Genomic DNA, 18113 nt, shown 5'->3' with positions numbered 1-18113 from the left:
TGACATTAATACAAACACTCTCACCCCCAAACTGACATTAATACAAACACTCTCACCCCCAAACTGACATTAATACAAACACTCTCACCCCCAAACTGACATTAATACAGAGACACTCTCACCCCCAAACTGACATTAATACAAACACTCTCACCCCCAAACTGACATTAATACAGAGACACTCTCACCCCCAAACTGACATTAATACAAACACTCTCACCCCCAAACTGACATTAATACAAACACTCTCACCCCCAAACTGACATTAATACAAACACTCTCACCCCCAAACTGACATTAATACAAACACTCTCACCCCCAAACTGACATTAATACAAACACTCTCACCCCCAAACTGACATTAATACAAACACTCTCACCCCCAAACTGACATTAATACAAACACTCTCACCCCCAAACTGACATTAATACAAACACTCTCACCCTCAAACTGACATTAATACAGAGACACTCTCACCCCCAAACTGACATTAATACAAACACTCTCACCCCCAAACTGACATTAATACAGAGACACTCTCACCCCCAAACTGACATTAATACAAACACTCTCACCCCCAAACTGACATTAATACAAACACTCTCACCCCCAAACTGACATTAATACAAACACTCTCACCCCCAAACTGACATTAATACAGAGACACTCTCACCCCCAAACTGACATTAATACAAACACTCTCACCCCCAAACTGACATTAATACAAACACTCTCACCCCCAAACTGACATTAATACAAACACTCTCACCCTCAAACTGACATTAATACAGAGACACTCTCACCCCCAAACTGACATTAATACAAACACTCTCACCCCCAAACTGACATTAATACAAACACTCTCACCCCCAAACTGACATTAATACAAACACTCTCACCCCCAAACTGACATTAATACAAACACTCTCACCCCCAAACTGACATTAATACAAACACTCTCACCCCCAAACTGACATTAATACAAACACTCTCACCCCCAAACTGACATTAATACAGAGACACTCTCACCCCCAAACTGACATTAATACAAACACTCTCAGCCCCAAACTGACATTAATACAAACACTCTCACCCCCAAACTGACATTAATACAGAGACACTCTCACCCCCAAACTGACATTAATACAGAGACACTCTCACCCTCAAACTGACATTAATACAGAGACACTCTCACCCCCAAACTGACATTAATACAAACACTCTCACCCCCAAACTGACATTAATACAAACACTCTCACCCCCAAACTGACATTAATACAAACACTCTCACCCCCAAACTGACATTAATACAGAGACACTCTCACCCCCAAACTGACATTAATACAAACACTCTCACCCCCAAACTGACATTAATACAAACACTCTCACCCCCAAACTGACATTAATACAGAGACACTCTCACCCCCAAACTGACATTAATACAAACACTCTCACCCCCAAACTGACATTAATACAAACACTCTCACCCCCAAACTGACATTAATACAGAGACACTCTCACCCCCAAACTGACATTAATACAGAGACACTCTCACCCCCAAACTGACATTAATACAAACACTCTCACCCTCAAACTGACATTAATACAAACACTCTCACCCCCAAACTGACATTAATACAAACACTCTCACCCCCAAACTGACATTAATACAGAGACACTCTCACCCCCAAACTGACATTAATACAGAGACACTCTCACCCCCAAACTGACATTAATACAAACACTCTCACCCTCAAACTGACATTCAGTCTCTGGCACTTCTGCCCCTTTTTAACAGAGAGGATGATTATTGATTGCTGTTTGAGTGAGTTGCATACTGGCAGCTAATTCAGGTGTCCCCATGCTATCATGTTTTGTTATGTCTTATTGTTAGCTGAACTGTATTAAATAATTGGGAGCGGTTTGAAAAATAGCTCAAAAGCAGATATTACTGATCTCCTGTTTTTCAGATGGATTAGAAATGAAAATCAATAGATGGGATATTGGTCATGGTGTCATGGGAGTTTGGTAGCCTCAGTTGGCACTGGAAAGTCTTCTGGCTAAACAAACCAGGACCAAATTTGGCCTTAACACCATCTCTATCTCGGGCTGACCCAAACAGTTTGCAGTTCAAACTGATCTTCTGACCCAATCTATCCTCCATCACAAAGACTGCTCACCTTCACCTCTAACACCACCCACCTCTGCCTCTACCGCAGCTCATATGCTGGAAATCTCATTCGTGCCTTTGTCACTTCCAGACTCAATTAATCCAGTTCACCCCGGCTTGCCTCCCATCCTGCACTCGCCATCAATTTCAGGCCATCTCGATCTCTGCTGCCTATTTCCCTTTCCACACCAAGTCCTGCACTTCCATCTCTGCCAGACCTGTCTTTCCTGATCTACATTTGACCTTGGCTCCTCAGTGCCTCCAGTTTCAAGCTTTCATTCGTCCATGTTTCAATGCTTTTTCATGGCCGTCTCCCTCTCTATCTTTATGACTCCCTCCAGCCCAACAATTCCTATTTCTGTTTCACTGACTCCAGCCTCTTGTACTTTCCCCCAACACTACCTTCACCCCACCATTGGTGCCATGCTCTGCCTCTCCACCTCCCTCTCTTCCTTAAACCCCACATCTTTGACAAAGCTTTTGGTCATCCCTCCTGATACTTCCTCCTTCAGCCTGAAGTCAATTATATTTTCAGACAAAGCGCTTTGGGACATTTTTTATATAATGTAAGTTTATTCAATATTCGTCTTGGCTTATGGGTGTCACCAGCAAGGCCAGCATTTATTGCCCATCCCTGGTTGCCCTTGAAAAAGCGATGGATCTTCATCTTGAACCACCGCAGTCTGTGTCTGGAGAACCTGCTCCCACAGTGCTGTTAGGTAGGGAGGTCTGGGTTTTGACCCATTAGCGATGAGAGAATGATGATATATTTCCAAGTCGGAGGGTGTGTGACTTGGAGGGGAACTTGCAGGCGATGAGGCACCCATGCTAACCTTGTCCTTCTAACTGATATAGGTAGCAAGTTTGGGAGGTGATATTAAAGAAGCCTTGGCAAGCTGTTGCCATTGATGGTGATCTATCTGTTTAGGTTGATTTCTGAGCCGTCCTTTTCCCTTTCTCATTGAAGTGCTCAGGAGTCTGCGGAGAAGGTCGGATGACGCGCTATGTGGTTTGCAGAAACAATGATGGAAAGGTCCTACCAGACTCACAGTGCGACTTGACAGCAAAGCCTCTGGCAGTGCACCCCTGTGGAGATAAAGACTGTCCCCCCCACTGGGTGTCACAGGAGTGGGAGCAGGTATGATAGAGACTGACACGTGCTGCAGGAATAACCGAGACAGGTGGACCAACCGGAGCTAACAGCTGATATCAGCATCCCCTCGAGTCTGCTTAAAAAAGAGGTGAAACAAACATAATCCAGCAAGTATTTGAAGTTTTTCTTCATAAAAGAAAGATTTCTCACAGAGCACCTTCTGGTAACAGTGCAGTGGTTATTGTAGAGACACAGGTAGCAGCTATTTCCTGCATTGCAATATCCCACATGTTGGCCGGAATTTTTAAAGCTCGCTGCCGATCTCGACGTGCACGTGCGGGATTTGCCCTGTGGAGCTGCCGCGATATTTAGCGCAGTGGCTCATTTACATGTCCGGGGTGGACTGCCCGGTCCCGATGACGTCGAGGGGGGCAGGCGCTCTGTCAACAGCGTCCGGCGCAATTTTTAAAGGGCTTCAGGCCCTTCCAAAGCATTTAAACTTTGAAAGGTACAGTATTTTAAAAATTAAAGTTTAAAATTGTTTCATACTTCCAATACCCTCTCCCACCCCCTCAATGACTAATCAATTTATTAATTGCCCTCTCCCCCCAAAAAAACTAATCTTGTAATCCTGATCATCCCCCTCCCGAAAGTCGAGAGTTGAGAACTTTAAACCTTCAACCCCTTCCCACCATTCCCTCCACCAATCATGTTAGATTTTGCCGATTTCATGTCTGTCTGTCGCCGGCCGCTCTCAGGCCCCCAGTCTGTCGCCAGGGACTGGGTGGCTGGGGAGAGGGGAGCGAGGGACCGGGAGGCTGGGGAGAGGGGAGTGAGGGACCGGGAGGCTGGGGAGAGGGGAGTGAGGGACCGGGAGGCTGGGGAGAGGGGAGTGAGGAATCTGGAAGCTGGGGAGAAGGGAGTGAAGGACCGGGAGGCTGGGGAGAGGGGAGTGAGGAATCTGGAAGCTGGGGAAAGGGGAGTGAAGGACCGGGAGGCTGGGGAGAGGGAAGTGAGGGACCGGGAGGCTGCGGAGTGGGGTGTGAGGAATCTGGAAGCTGGGGAGAGGGGAGTGAAGGACCGGGAGGCTGGGGAGAGGGGAGTGAGGGACCGGGAGACTGGAGAAGGGGGAGTGAGGGACCAGGAGACTGGGGAGAAGAGTGTGAGGGACCAGGAGGCTGGGGTGTGGTGAGTGAGGGACCGGAAGGCTGGGAGAGGGGAGTGAGGGACCAGGAGGCTGGGAGAGGGGAGTGAGGGACCCGGGAGGCTGGGAGAGGGGAGTGAGGGACCCGGGAGGCTGGGAGAGGGGAGTGAGGGACCCGGGAGGCTGGGAGAGGGGAGTGAGGGACTGGGAGGCTGGAGAAGGGGGAGTGAGGGACCAGAAGACTTGGGGGGGGGGGGGGGGGGTGGAGTGTGAGGGATCAGGAGGCTGGGGAGTGGGGAGTGAGGGACCGGAAGGCTGGGAAAGGGGAGTGAGGGACCGGGAGGCTGATGAGAGAGTGGGTGGGAGGCTAGTTAGTGGGGAGTGAGAGGCTGGAAGGCTGAGAGAGGGGTGTGAGAGTCCAGCAGAGGGGAATGAGAGAACAGGAGTCAGTCAGAGGAAAGCACTAGACTGGGATCCTGGGAAAGGCGGACTGGGAGCCTGAGGAAGGGGAGTGACTGACTGGTTGTTAGAAAGAGACTTGACTTAGCAGCAGCCCAAAGTTTTCACAAAATCGTGTGGCCTTAGTTTGTACTTTAATTGACTCTCTAGGGAAAGGCCACTTGGCATCAAGTAGTTTTTATGTTGCCTTAGGATCTTGCTATAACATTGGCCAAGTTTCTGAAGTTCTGTCACCTCCTTTTGGGAGACTGGGCTTCAGCAGGTGCAGCCGACAACATTTTTGTAATATGGACACTTGTCTTGTACATGGGTCAGAGAGTTCTCAGAATAGGGGAGTTTTAGCTCGAAAGTTGAATGGGTGAGGGAGGGTTTGTTTGCTATGGGGCATGCTTGGCAGATAGCTCTCAAGCTCCCCATGATGCAGGGTTTGGTTGGGACTGACTGTGCAATAACCTTCTAACCTTGTCCTGCTTTAGTGCAATGCCACATGTGGCCGGGGTAGGAAGACCCGGAGAATTCTGTGCGCTGGCTTAGAAAATGGTGCTTATAAGGAGTATGAGGAGAGCCAGTGTGGACATTCCAAGAAGCCTGATGAGGAGGCAGCCTGTTTCGAGAGGCCTTGCTCAAAGTGGTTCAAGACATCCTGGTCGCAGGTAAGCAAACTCGATACTCCAGGTCGACATGGAGCTATTGTGTCTCACTCATTCATGTGAAGAGAATATAACCTTTTCCTGTGGGTACTGCAGCAAATTCAAATAATCTTTGATCTGTTTGTTTCTTTAATTCCCATTTCTTTTCCTGCACAAATTTCTTTTTTTGGTGAGGTTTTCCTGACATCCTGTTTCCCCTCCTCCTGTGCTACCGTCCATGGCCCAATGGAGCCAGGCAGTGCCAGGAAACATCAAGATATGAAGCTTCTCTCCAATTCTCATATACATCATTTAAGCCAGCAGCCAGGTACAAAAAGCAAAAATTGTACTTTATCTCAAGGAGCTGGAATACAAAGGGGAATATATTATGTTTCAGTTGTACAAGGCTTTGGTTAGACCCCACCTGCAGGACTGTATTCAGTCCTGACTCCACACCTCAGAACAGTTATCATGGCCTTGGAATGGGTGCAGCACAGATTCACCAGAATGATTCCAGGTCTGAAAAGGGTTAAATTAGGAAGATATGGATTGAGTGGGCTTATATTTCCCTGAGTATAGAAGATTGAGGGGCAATCAGACCAAGTTATTTAGCAATGATTAGGGGATTCATTAAGGAAGATACAGAGAAACTGTTTCCTCTGGCGGGGACATCAAGACAGAAACTTCAAATAACAGCTAGGCCACTCAGAAGTGAAATCAGGAAGCATTTATTCACAGAAAGGGTTGTAGAAATCTGGAACTCTGGCCCCCCCAAAAAGTTGCGAATGCTGGATCAATTGAAATTTCCAGAATGCAATAGATAGATTTGTTAGCAAAATGTATAAAGCGATATGGAGCAAATGAATGGGCACTAGAACCCTTCTTGACAGCAAAAACAGAATTTTTTCAACATCAGAAAAAATAACTTTGTTCTGCAGAAATACTGCTGGAGCAGCGTCTATTTAACTGTCCACAGATTGCTGTTATATGGGCAACCTGCAGCTGGTGCTGTCCGATAAATAACTGCAGTCTTTGTCCTGCACAGTGTAGTAAAACCTGTGGGAGTGGAGTCCGGGTTCGGGAGGTGAAATGTTACCAAGGAGATGAGGTTGGACAAGGATGTGATCCATCCACAAAACCAGAGCCAAAAGAGACATGCGAGGTTCAACTGTGTCCGACAGATGCACCAGGTAAGAATGATTACAGCAGGCACATTGATGCAGCTAGTGATATCCAAAGGATCTTCATTACAAATTCAATACACCCAGGGTTAAATCACCATCAATACACCCCCAGGATTAAATCACCATTCAATACAGGCCCAGGATTAAATCACCATCCAATACAGGCCCAGGATTAAATCACCATCCAATACAGGCCCAGGATTGAATCACCATCCAATACAGGCCCAGGATTAAATCACCATCAATACAGGCCCAGGATTAAATCACCATCCAATACAGGCCCAGGATTGAATCACCATCCAATACAGGCCCAGGATTAAATCACCATCAATACAGGCCCAGGATTAAATCACCATCAATACAGGCCCAGGATTGAATCACCATCAATACAGGCCCAGGATTAAATCACCATCAATACAGGCCCAGGATTAAATCACCATTCAATACAGGCCCAGGATTAAATCACCATCCAATACAGGCCCAGGATTGAATCACCATCCAATACAGGCCCAGGATTAAATCACCATCAATACAGGCCCAGGATTAAATCACCATCCAATACAGGCCCAGGATTAAATCACCATCCAATACAGGCCCAGGATTAAATCACCATCCAATACAGGCCCAGGATTAAATCACCATCAATACAGGCCCAGGATTAAATCACCATCAATACAGGCCCAGGATTAAATCACCATCAATACAGGCCCAGGATTAAATCATCATCAATACACCCCCAGGATTAAATCACCATCCAGTACAGGCCCAGGATTAAATCACCATCAATACAGGCCCAGGATTAAATCACCATCAATACACCCCCAGGATTAAATCATCATCAATACACCCCCAGGATTAAATCATCATCAATACACCCCCAGGACTAAATCACCATCAATACACCCCCAGGATTAAATCACCATCCAGTACAGGCCCAGGATTAAATCACCATCAATACAGGCCCAGGATTAAATCACCATCAATACACCCCCAGGATTAAATCATCATCAATACACCCCCAGGGTTAAATCACCATCAATACACCCCCAGGGTTAAATCACCATCAATACACCCCCAGGGTTAAATCACCATCAATACATCCCCAGGATTAAATCACCATCAATACACCCCCAGGATTAAATCATCATCAATACACCCCCAGGATTAAATCACCATCAATACACCCCCAGGATTAAATCACCATCAATACACCCCCAGGATTAAATCACCATCAATTCACCCCCAGGATTAAATCATCATCAATACACCCCCAGGATTAAATCATCATCAATACACCCCCAGGATTAAATCATCATCAATACACCCCCAGGATTAAATCATCATCAATACACCCCCAGGATTAAATCATCATCAATACAGGCCCAGGATTAAATCACCATCAATACAGGCCCAGGATTAAATCACCATCAATGCAGGCCCAGGATTAAATCACCATCAATACACCCCCAGGATTAAATCACCATCTATACAGGCCCAGGATTAAATCACCATCCAATACACCCCCAGGATTAAATCACCATCAAGCCAGGCCCAGGATTAAATCACCATCAATACAGGCCCAGGATTAAATCACCATCAATACAGGCCCAGGATTAAATCACCATCAATACAGGCCCAGGATTAAATCACCATCAATACAGGCCCAGGATTAAATCATCATCAATACAGGCCCAGGATTAAATCACCATCAATACAGGCCCAGGATTAAATCACCATCAATACAGGCCCAGGATTAAATCATCATCAATACAGGCCCAGGATTAAATCATCATCAAGCCAGGCCCAGGATTAAATCACCATCAATACAGGCCCAGGATTAAATCACCATCAATACAGGCCCAGGATTAAATCATCATCAAGCCAGGCCCAGGATTAAATCACCATCAATACAGGCCCAGGATTAAATCATCATCAATACCCCCCCAGGATTAAATCACCATCCAATACAGGCCCAGTATTAAATCACCATCCAATACACCCCCAGGATTAAATCATCATCAATACAGGCCCAGGATTAAATCATCATCAATACAGGCCCAGGATTAAATCACCATCCAATACAGGCCCAGGATTAAATCACCATCCAATACAGGCCCAGTATTAAATCACCATCCAATACACCCCCAGGATTAAATCATCATCAATACAGGCCCAGGATTAAATCATCATCAATACAGGCCCAGGATTAAATCATCATCCAATACAGGCCCAGTATTAAATCACCATCCAATACACCCCCAGGATTAAATCATCATCAATACAGGCCCAGGATTAAATCACCATCCAATACACCCCCCGGATTAAATCATCATCAATACAGGCCCAGGATTAAATCACCATCCAATACAGGCCCAGGATTAATTCACCATCCAATACAGGCCCAGGATTAAATCACCATCCAATACAGGCCCAGGATTAAATCACCATCCAATACAGGCCCAGGATTAAATCACCATCCAATACAGGCCCAGGATTAAATCACCATCCAATACAGGCCCAGGATTAAATCACCATCGAATACACCCCCAGGATTAAATCAACATCCAATACACCCCCCGGATTAAATCATCATCAATACACCCCCAGGATTAAAGCACCATCAATACAGGCCCAGGATTAATTCACCATCCAATACAGGCCCAGGATTAATTCACCATCCAATACACCCCCAGGATTAAATCATCATCCATACACCTCCAGGATTAAATCAACATCCAATACACCCCCAGGATTACATCATCATCCATACACCTCCAGGATTAAATCACCATCCAATACAGGCCCAGGATTAAATCACCATCCAATACAGGCCCAGGATTAATTCACCATCCAATACAGGCCCAGGATTAATTCACCATCCAATACACCCCCAGGATTAAATCATCATCCATACACCTCCAGGATTAAATCAACATCCAATACAGGCCCAGGATTAAATCAACATCCAATACACCCCCAGGATTACATCATCATCCATACACCTCCAGGATTAAATCACCATCCAATACAGGCCCAGGATTAATTCACCATCCAATACAGGCCCAGGATTAATTCACCATCCAATACACCCCCAGGATTAAATCATCATCCATACACCTCCAGGATTAAATCAACATCCAATACAGGCCCAGGATTAAATCAACATCCAATACACCCCCAGGATTACATCATCATCCATACACCTCCAGGATTAAATCAACATCCAATACTGGCCCAGGATTAAATAGTCATCCAATAGAGGCCCAGGATTAAATCGTCATTCAATACACCCCCAGGATTAAATCGTCATCCAATAGAGGCCCAGGATTAAATCGTCATCCAATACACCCCCAGGATTAAATCGTCATCCATTAGAGGCCCGGGATTAAATCGTCATCCAATACACCCCCAGGATTAAATCGTCATCCAATAGAGGCCCAGGGTTAAATCACCATCCAATATGCTATCAGAAGCTACATCAATTATTTGCTGACACCCGTCTGCCTTCTTTTTAAATTGATTCCACCAAGTCGGTTTTCCAGATGAAAAGGAGGCCAGTGTTATGGCACAAGGCGCTTAAACCAAAGAGTCTTTGTTGAATGATATAAAGAGTAAGGAGACCTGGTGTTCATTTGTTTTGTGTCATGTCCTTTCACTTCTTGGTTTTGTGTAATCCACCGCAGCGGGATAAAAGCCTCATAGTTAATTCACAAGTCCTAAACAAATGAGTTATGAGTCAGTCGCTAATGGATGCAGGTTCACAGTTTGGCCATGTTCACAGGTATGGCTGGTGAGCAAATTGGAAGGAGGGTTGGCTGCTGGCTAATGCAGCTTCCCAATATTCTATGTATCCAGTTTGTGTGGATCGAGGCAAGTTGGGTATAATGTTGACGAAATGATAAATTTTGATGAGCTCTGAAATAATCTTGATGCAGTATTGCCAGAGTAAATCTTTACTGTGTATCTTGGCCGCATTTAATTGCTCAGGAATTGTTTGATATAATACAGCATGGCTAAAATTGGAAATATGGGGCTGAATTTTACCAGCCCTCCGACATCAGGGGTTGTGGCAGGTGACCCTGGAAAATTCTTCCGTGAGAGGCCTCCCATGACCCCCGACTCCAGCAATGCACCGCCACATTTTACCAGTGGTGGTGAGGCCTCGGTGCGGCCTCCCTGCCGCTTGGCGGCTTAGCCTTCATTTACATAATAAAATAAATTTAAATAATCGTTAATTAACTCACCTGGACCTGACGGCTGTCCCACGCCAATATTCCGGCTAATGGCCGGAACCCCTCTGCCTTCAGATCTCTGTTCGGCGATCCGAGGCGAGACACTGGTGGGGACGGGGGAGGTGTGAAATTTTCAGGTAGGAGCGGTGGGGAGCAGGGAAAACCGTTTTGATTGGTTGTTCGGAATGTGGGAAGGGGTTGAAGGTCAAAGGTTCTGAAGTTGGGGGATGAAAGTTCAGCTCATTCAAAAGCAATTTTTTGGGGGTGTTCGGTAATTTTATTTATTCTTCACTTAGTGGAGAGGGGTCTCAAAGTTAGATCACAATTTAATTTCAGTTGTTATTGCTGCGGTCCATTTAAAAATTAAAAGGACTGGTGAGGACCTGCAACCCGTTAAAAATGACGTCATCACCTGCGCGATGGTGCCAGACGCCATTGCTGGGGACAGAGCAGCTGCCCCCGTACATCGTCGGAGGCGGCTGCTCCGCCCCTTCCATGCTAATGAGCCGCTGCACGTAATATCGCAGGGAGCCAATAAATGCAGCCCATTGGGAATATTTTGACATCAACACCAAAATATACATGAAACAAAAATATCATATTAGTAGGTTCTGGACAATGATCTGAATCCAGCGTTGTCCTATATTTTAACAATCTGAACCCCTTGAGTACACACGGCCTGTAATTCGCTGCTCCTTACACATAATTCTATATGTTTACAATAGAGGTGGCATTATTTCATCCTAATATATACTGGGTGCATTGTGGGAACACAGGTACTAAATTAATTTAAGAGTCATGCCTACTGTCCACTGCTATCTCATTCCAATATTGAGGGAGTGATCAGCTTGTCAGATTTTTACTTGATTTACTGTTCGTGCTTAAGCCTATTTCCTGCAATTTATTTTCACAAGCTGTCATTGTTTTTTAAATAACAGATCAGATTTTCAAAATCTACACTTACAGATTCTGAAATCAGTATCAGGAACTGGCCTGGATTCTGAAAATGGGATTCAGTAATTGGTTGGGGATGGGGATGGAAGGTTTGTGTGTGGAGCTGGATTCTGAGTAATGACTAAGGAGAAAAGCACACCATTATGGAGTGGCTGGCTCTGCTTTTATCCTTGTTCACGGGAATATTTCCTGACATGCATACCAAGAGCAAATCAAATCAGCCACTGCATGGCTTCTAAGGCTAGTTCCTTCCAATGGTCAAGAGTGCAGTGATGTGATGTCACGTCAAACAGTCTGTGGGCAAGGATAAACCCAGCAACTACAGGCCAGTCAGTTTAACGTCAGTGTGGGAAAGCTTTAAGAAATATTAATCCGGGACAAAATTAACAGTCACTTGGACAAATATGGATTAATTAAGGAAAGCCACGATGGATTTTTTTAAAGGCAAATCATGTTTAATTTAATTGAGTTTTTAAATGAGTTTACATAGAGGATTGATGAGGGTAATGCGGTTGATGTGCTGTACATGGACTTCCAAAAGATGTTTGAAAAAATGCCGCATAATAGGCTTGCCAGCAGAGTTCAAGCTCGTGGAATGAAAGGGACAGTGGCAGCATGGATACGAAATTGGCTGAGTGACAGGAAACGGAGACTAGTGGTGAACAGTTGTTTTGCAGACCAGAGGAAGGTATACAGTGAGGTTCCCCAGGGGTCAGTGCTCGGACCCCTGCTTTTCTTGATATATATTAGTGACCTAGACTTGAGTGTACAGAGCACAATTTTAAAATCTGCAGATGACACAAAACTTGGAAGTATTGTGAACGTGAGAAGGATAGTGATAAACTTCAAGAGGACATAGATAGGCTGGTAGAATGGATGGACATATGGCCAGTGAACACAGAGAAGTGTGAAGTGCTACATGTTGGTCGGAAGAATGCAGAGAGGCAATATAAAATAAAGGGTACAATTCAAAAGGGGGTGCAGGACCAGTGGGATATGGGAGTATATATGCACAAATCATTGAAGGTTGTAGCGCAGGTTGAGAAAGGGGTGATTCAAGCATACAGGATCCTGGACTTTAAAATAGAGGCATAGAGTACAAAAACAAGGAAGTTGGGATGAATCTTTATAAAATACTGGTTCAGCCTCAGCTAGAGTATTGTGTCCAATTCTGGGCACTACACTTTAGGAAGGATATGAAGGTGTTAGAAAGGGTGCAGATACAAGTCATGAGCATGGTTCCAGGGATGAGGGCCTTCAGTTATGTGGACAGATTGGAGAAGCTGGGGCTGTTTTCCTTGAAGCAAAGGTTAAGATGAAATTTGATAGAGGTGTGCAAAATGATGAGGGGTCTGGGCAGAGTAGATGAGGAGAAACTGTTTCCATTGTGGAAGGGTCAAGAACTAGAGGACATGGATTTAAGGTGAGTGGCAAAAGAAGTAACAGTGACATGAGAAAGAACATTTTTACACAGTGAGTGGTTAGGATCTAGAATGCACTGCCTGAGAGTGTGGTGGAGGCAGATTCACTTGTGGCTTTCAAAAGAGAATTGGGATAATTATCTGAAGAGAAAAAAAAAATTGCAGAGCTACAGGGAAAAGGTGGGGGGGGGGGCTCTATCTGAGTTGCTCTTGCAGAGAGCTAGCATGGACATTACAGGCTGAATGGCCTCCTTCTGTGCTGTAACCATCTTTTGAATATATTGGATGCTGCTGCAAGCAAATCCTGGGGAAAAATGTGTTTTTCTAATTTTTAGTGAACACTTTCATTTATTAGTTCTAAAAATACTGGAGATGGCGGAAAAGGCTGTTCAACTGAGAGTCAAGAATTGTCCAAATGGTTAACAGAGTCTGATCACTTTTCACTGAGCATGGGCAGGCCCTGTGCCACAAGGATGGACATATTATGCAGTCAACAGCAAGAGTGGGGAGGTGGGAGGTCATGCGATGAAACCTGCAGGAATCCATCTAAGCAGAGTTGGCAACACTCATGGGGCTGGCAGAGTGAGGGCAGGGTGGCCCTGAAAGGGAGGTAGAGAGGGTCACTGTCTGTAGAGTTGGTGTCTGGTTTCCAGTGTTAAATATCCACCTCATTTGTTTGCCTTGCAGATGACAACTGTCAGGATAAAGTGACGGCCAACTGTGCGCTGGTGTTGAAGGTGAAGCTGTGCACACATTGGTACTACAGGAAGGCCTGCTGCAGATCCTGCAAGAACAGGGCATAGTAACACTGACTATCCTCGGGCCTACAATCCTACAGGGGAATAACAGGAAATACACAGTCCGTTTCTCGGGGGTGGGAGGGGGCGGGGTGGGCACGTGGGGGTGGGTTGCGGAGGTGGGGGGAGAGGGTGAAGATAATCACCAATCCCAGACAGTATGAGTAAGTGATACTGCTAAACTTTAAAAAAAAAATGCACAACACGCCCCCAAATCACAACAGCATTTGTTTTCCCGTGACCTGAATATCACTCAGCCTCTCCTTTTCTCTCTCCTGCCCTGCGCTGTAATGGTGCTGGGTCTGTTCCCCATTATTTTGCCCCCACTCTAAACTCCACCAGCTCCTGACCTCTGCACGGATCCCAGGTCTAGCTCTGGGTCATGGACCCATTTGGGTGTCTCCGTCAGTGAACAGGAGCGTGAGCTTCAATTCCTCCCCCGTTCACTCTTTTCCCCCCTCCCACCCCCCGCAGCTAGCTTCAGTCCCTCCCCTGTTCACTCCCCCCCACCCCACCCTCCGCAGCTTCCAAAATGCAAAATGGCCAGCGTTTTTGGTCCCCTACAGCAGACTCTATAAATAAAGTGTGTGACAGCCAGTCTCAACAACGATCCATGTCTTAGTGAGACAAGGGGAAATAGTTAACTGAGGTGGGTACTTGGTTCTTTGGGTATTATAGTGGGTGTGGGGGGAAGTGGGAAGGGCATAAGGGCAACAGACATTTGTGAATTTCCAATGGTCTCAGAAGCCATGGTTTTGCAGTGGTCACAGGCAGTAAAAATATCTAAACAGCATCAGGACTAATGTAAAGTGCACAACCTGATGATACAGTTAAGAGACCTGTGAATAAGAAAAAGTAAGAGTTAAAAATTGGTCTCACACTAATTTGAAGGCCTGGACAGCACCAACAATTACAACTAGTACTGTACTCGATATTGTTTACATGCTTTCCTACAGCCATCTGGAGGCAGAAAGTTAGAACTACACCAACTTCTTTCAATCCCTTTACGTCTCAACTCCTCCTCTTCCCTCAACTCCTCCACTCCCCGGTTGACTCCTCCTCCTCACCTGTGGGCCTTGCATTTCTTACAGCCAAGGATACCAACAAGCCATCAGTCTGAACTTTTCCTCATGATCGCTGTGGTGGCAGTTGTCAGGAGGAATGAGAGAGATGCTGTCCTTCTGATTCCTCCCCCCATCGCCGCCTTTCCTCCCTGTAGCTTTCCAGAGTGGTATGCCTGAGTTTGGGGACTCGATGAGTAAGGGTTGAGGCTGCATTCCATCAGATAATGGTGACCCACTCTGGTGCTGCAACTTATGGCACTATGGATGCACTCAAAACTTAACTGTCATACAGGGCAGGTGTGATTGGCAGGGTTGCTAATGGAACTCGAACATGTTTCAGTGCAACTCCCACATGGTTAGCAACTTGACAGGAAGCATCTTGGATCTGCTGATGAGGAGCCAGCTAGCTGACTCACAGGACACAGTGCTGTATAGAACATCACTGAAGAGGGAGAGGCTTTGGCCACAGAGACACCCTATGCCGGGCAACTGTGTGATTTGTACCACATGCAGTTTGATCACAAGTTACATCACTGCAATCAGAATGCAAACAAAGTAAGATGTGTCCATTTGCTACAACAGCACCCCTTAAATTGTAGCTACACACAGGTCTGCTTTGGAAGGTGAAGTCAACACTCCTTGTGAAACTGAGTTTGGGGATGCATTTCCGATAGTACGATGTAGCTTTAATATATGACAACTAGACATTAACACATGCTCCCAAATGGTAATTGTACAGCGACTCTTTAGAATTATTTTACAATAACAGATTATCGATGTACTGTAGCTATATTATTAGAAATATTTTGTACAGCAATAAATAACAGTGACTTTTTGAGTGACTCCTGTTTTATGGCTGCTGGGATGGAATGTGACAGTGCTGTGCTGTCCTGATGAGGAGATCCCAGGAACGTTCCCAGTCTGTACTGAGTCAACACGGCGGCAGCATTAACTGTTTCCTCCCCTGATTAGGGAGGGGTGAAGCCTGGCATCCACTGGGTGGGGGTAACCTGCTTCAAGAGTTTGGAGAGAGGGCTTGAGCTAAAATTCAACCCAGTCAGTACATGTTTCTAATTTTTCCCAGAAAGCAGGCCTGCAGACCCCAATCAAACTCTTATGAGGACTGACAGTGATAATAGCCTCTCCAAAGGTGCTTTCTGCACTGATTCTTTCCCACAGTTGAGCACTGTGCTGGATTTTTAAAAAATTCATTCATGAGATGTGGGCGTCACTGGCTATGCCAGCATTTATTGCCCATCCCTAATTGCCCTTGAGAAGGTGGTGGTGAGCTGCCTTCTTGAACCACTGCAGTCCATGTGAGGTAGGTACACCCAGAGTGCTGTTAGGAAGGGAGTTCCAGGATTTTGACCCAGCGACAGTGAAGGAACGGCGAGATAGTTCCAAGTCAGGATGGTGTGTGACTTGGAGGGGAACTTGCAGGTGGTGGAGTTCCCATGCATCTGCTGCCCTTATCCTTCAAGGTGGTAGAGGTCGCGGGTTTGGAAGGTGCTGTTTAAGAAGCCTTTGTGCGTTGCTACAGTGCATCTTGTAGATGGTACACACTGCTGCCATTGTGCGTCGGTGGTGGAGGGAGTGAATGTTTGTGGATGGTGTGCCAATCAAGCGGGCTGCTTTGTCCTGGATGGTGTCGAGCTTCTTGAGTGTTGTTGGAACTGCACCCATCCAGGCAAGTGGAGAGTATTCCATCACACTCCTGACTTGTGCCTTGTAGCTACTCAAGGTGATGCCATTAACTCTTGAGGAAAGGTGATGCCAAGAGTAAATGCCAACTCGTTTCTTCTCTTGCACCACCATGTTTGTTAGGTAAGCAATGGGAATATTTTATATATAGGGATAATAGAGAGGAAGAGATGTTCAAGGCCCTTCTTCCAGACTAACAGTTCTGAGAAGGAACTGCTTCCTCCGTGTTTACATGCGTTCCAATATATATAGAAAGTGTGACTCATTTAAAATGACAAAATGGTAGCACTGGACACAGATTGCCCATTTCCCCCATGCAGACCCACTTGTCACACTTCAGGCCTGGAATGGGTTATGAATCTCCTAGGCATGCTGCTTGTAGCTTGGGATATCTTCACAGTTTAAATTTCCTGCAGCAGCAGTGCCCCCAGTCACCCCACCCGACTTCGTGTCACAGAAAAGACTTTGGCTTGGTGACGTAATACAGTCGTACCCCACCGCAGAGAGACAAGTATAGCTGGGGTAACGGCAACAGTCGGGAGAGGGAAACTGAGGAAAGGGAGGGCGACGGGAACGGGGGAACAGGGAGAGGGAGATGGGAATGGGGAGAGTGGGGGTTGGGTGAGAGGGAGGGTGGGGTCAGGGATTGGAGAGTGGAGAGAGGACAATGGGGGAGGGGGGAGAGAGGGAGTAGGGGAGTGAGCAGAGAGTGGTGATGGGGAAGGAGGGAGTGTTGGGGTGGGTGTGGGGATCGGGGATGGGGGTCGGGGATTGCTTGAGAGGGAGTATGGGGTTGGGGATTGGAGCAAAGAGAGAGGGAGAGTAGGGATGAGGGAGTGGGGAGGGGAGAGAAAGGATAAAGGGGGTGAGGAGAGTGGGGATAGGGGTGTAAGTGTGTTCCGAGGGAGTTTAGGGGTGGGGTTTGGGGGATGGAGGAATTGTGGGGATGGGGAGGGAAGGAGTGCCAGTGTGGGTATGGGAGTCAGGGATAGAGAGAGGGGGAATGGGGATCGGGGGAGGGGGAGTGAGGGTGGGGAAAGAGGGAGAGTGGGGTCTCGAGTTGTAGTGGGGGTGGGGAAAGAGAGAGGGAGGGTGGGGCGGGTTTGGGGGTGAGTTTGGATTGGCAGTCAGGAATGAGAGTTTGGGAGGGGTTGTATCAGGTGCATGTGTGCCCAGCATTTTCTGCAGAGCCAAAAGCAGCAGCAGCAGTGGTGGTGAATAGGAGCAGTGCTGAGCGAGGAGCAGCCAATAAAAGGGTGAGTGA

General features: G+C 46.4%; 1 protein-coding gene across 1 annotated transcript in view; it reads left to right on the top strand.

Annotated features, from left to right (window-relative positions):
• Window positions 1-14122, top strand: part of si:ch211-267e7.3 (ADAMTS-like protein 2) — a 152114-nt gene extending 137992 nt beyond the window's left edge. Inside the window, exons 15-18 of the mRNA XM_068036528.1 lie at window positions 3139-3309; window positions 5344-5520; window positions 6542-6686; window positions 13975-14122. Coding sequence (XP_067892629.1) covers window positions 3139-3309; window positions 5344-5520; window positions 6542-6686; window positions 13975-14090 — 609 coding nt within the window. The 3' untranslated portion in view covers window positions 14091-14122. The remainder of the gene's footprint in view (window positions 1-3138; window positions 3310-5343; window positions 5521-6541; window positions 6687-13974) is intronic.
• Window positions 14123-18113: the final 3991 nt, after the last annotated feature.

This window comes from Heterodontus francisci, chromosome 8 (assembly GCF_036365525.1).
Source record: "Heterodontus francisci isolate sHetFra1 chromosome 8, sHetFra1.hap1, whole genome shotgun sequence".
Lineage (NCBI taxonomy): Eukaryota > Metazoa > Chordata > Chondrichthyes > Heterodontiformes > Heterodontidae > Heterodontus > Heterodontus francisci.
Note: the sequence above shows the minus strand (reverse complement) of the source record. Positions and strands in the feature narration are given on the sequence as shown.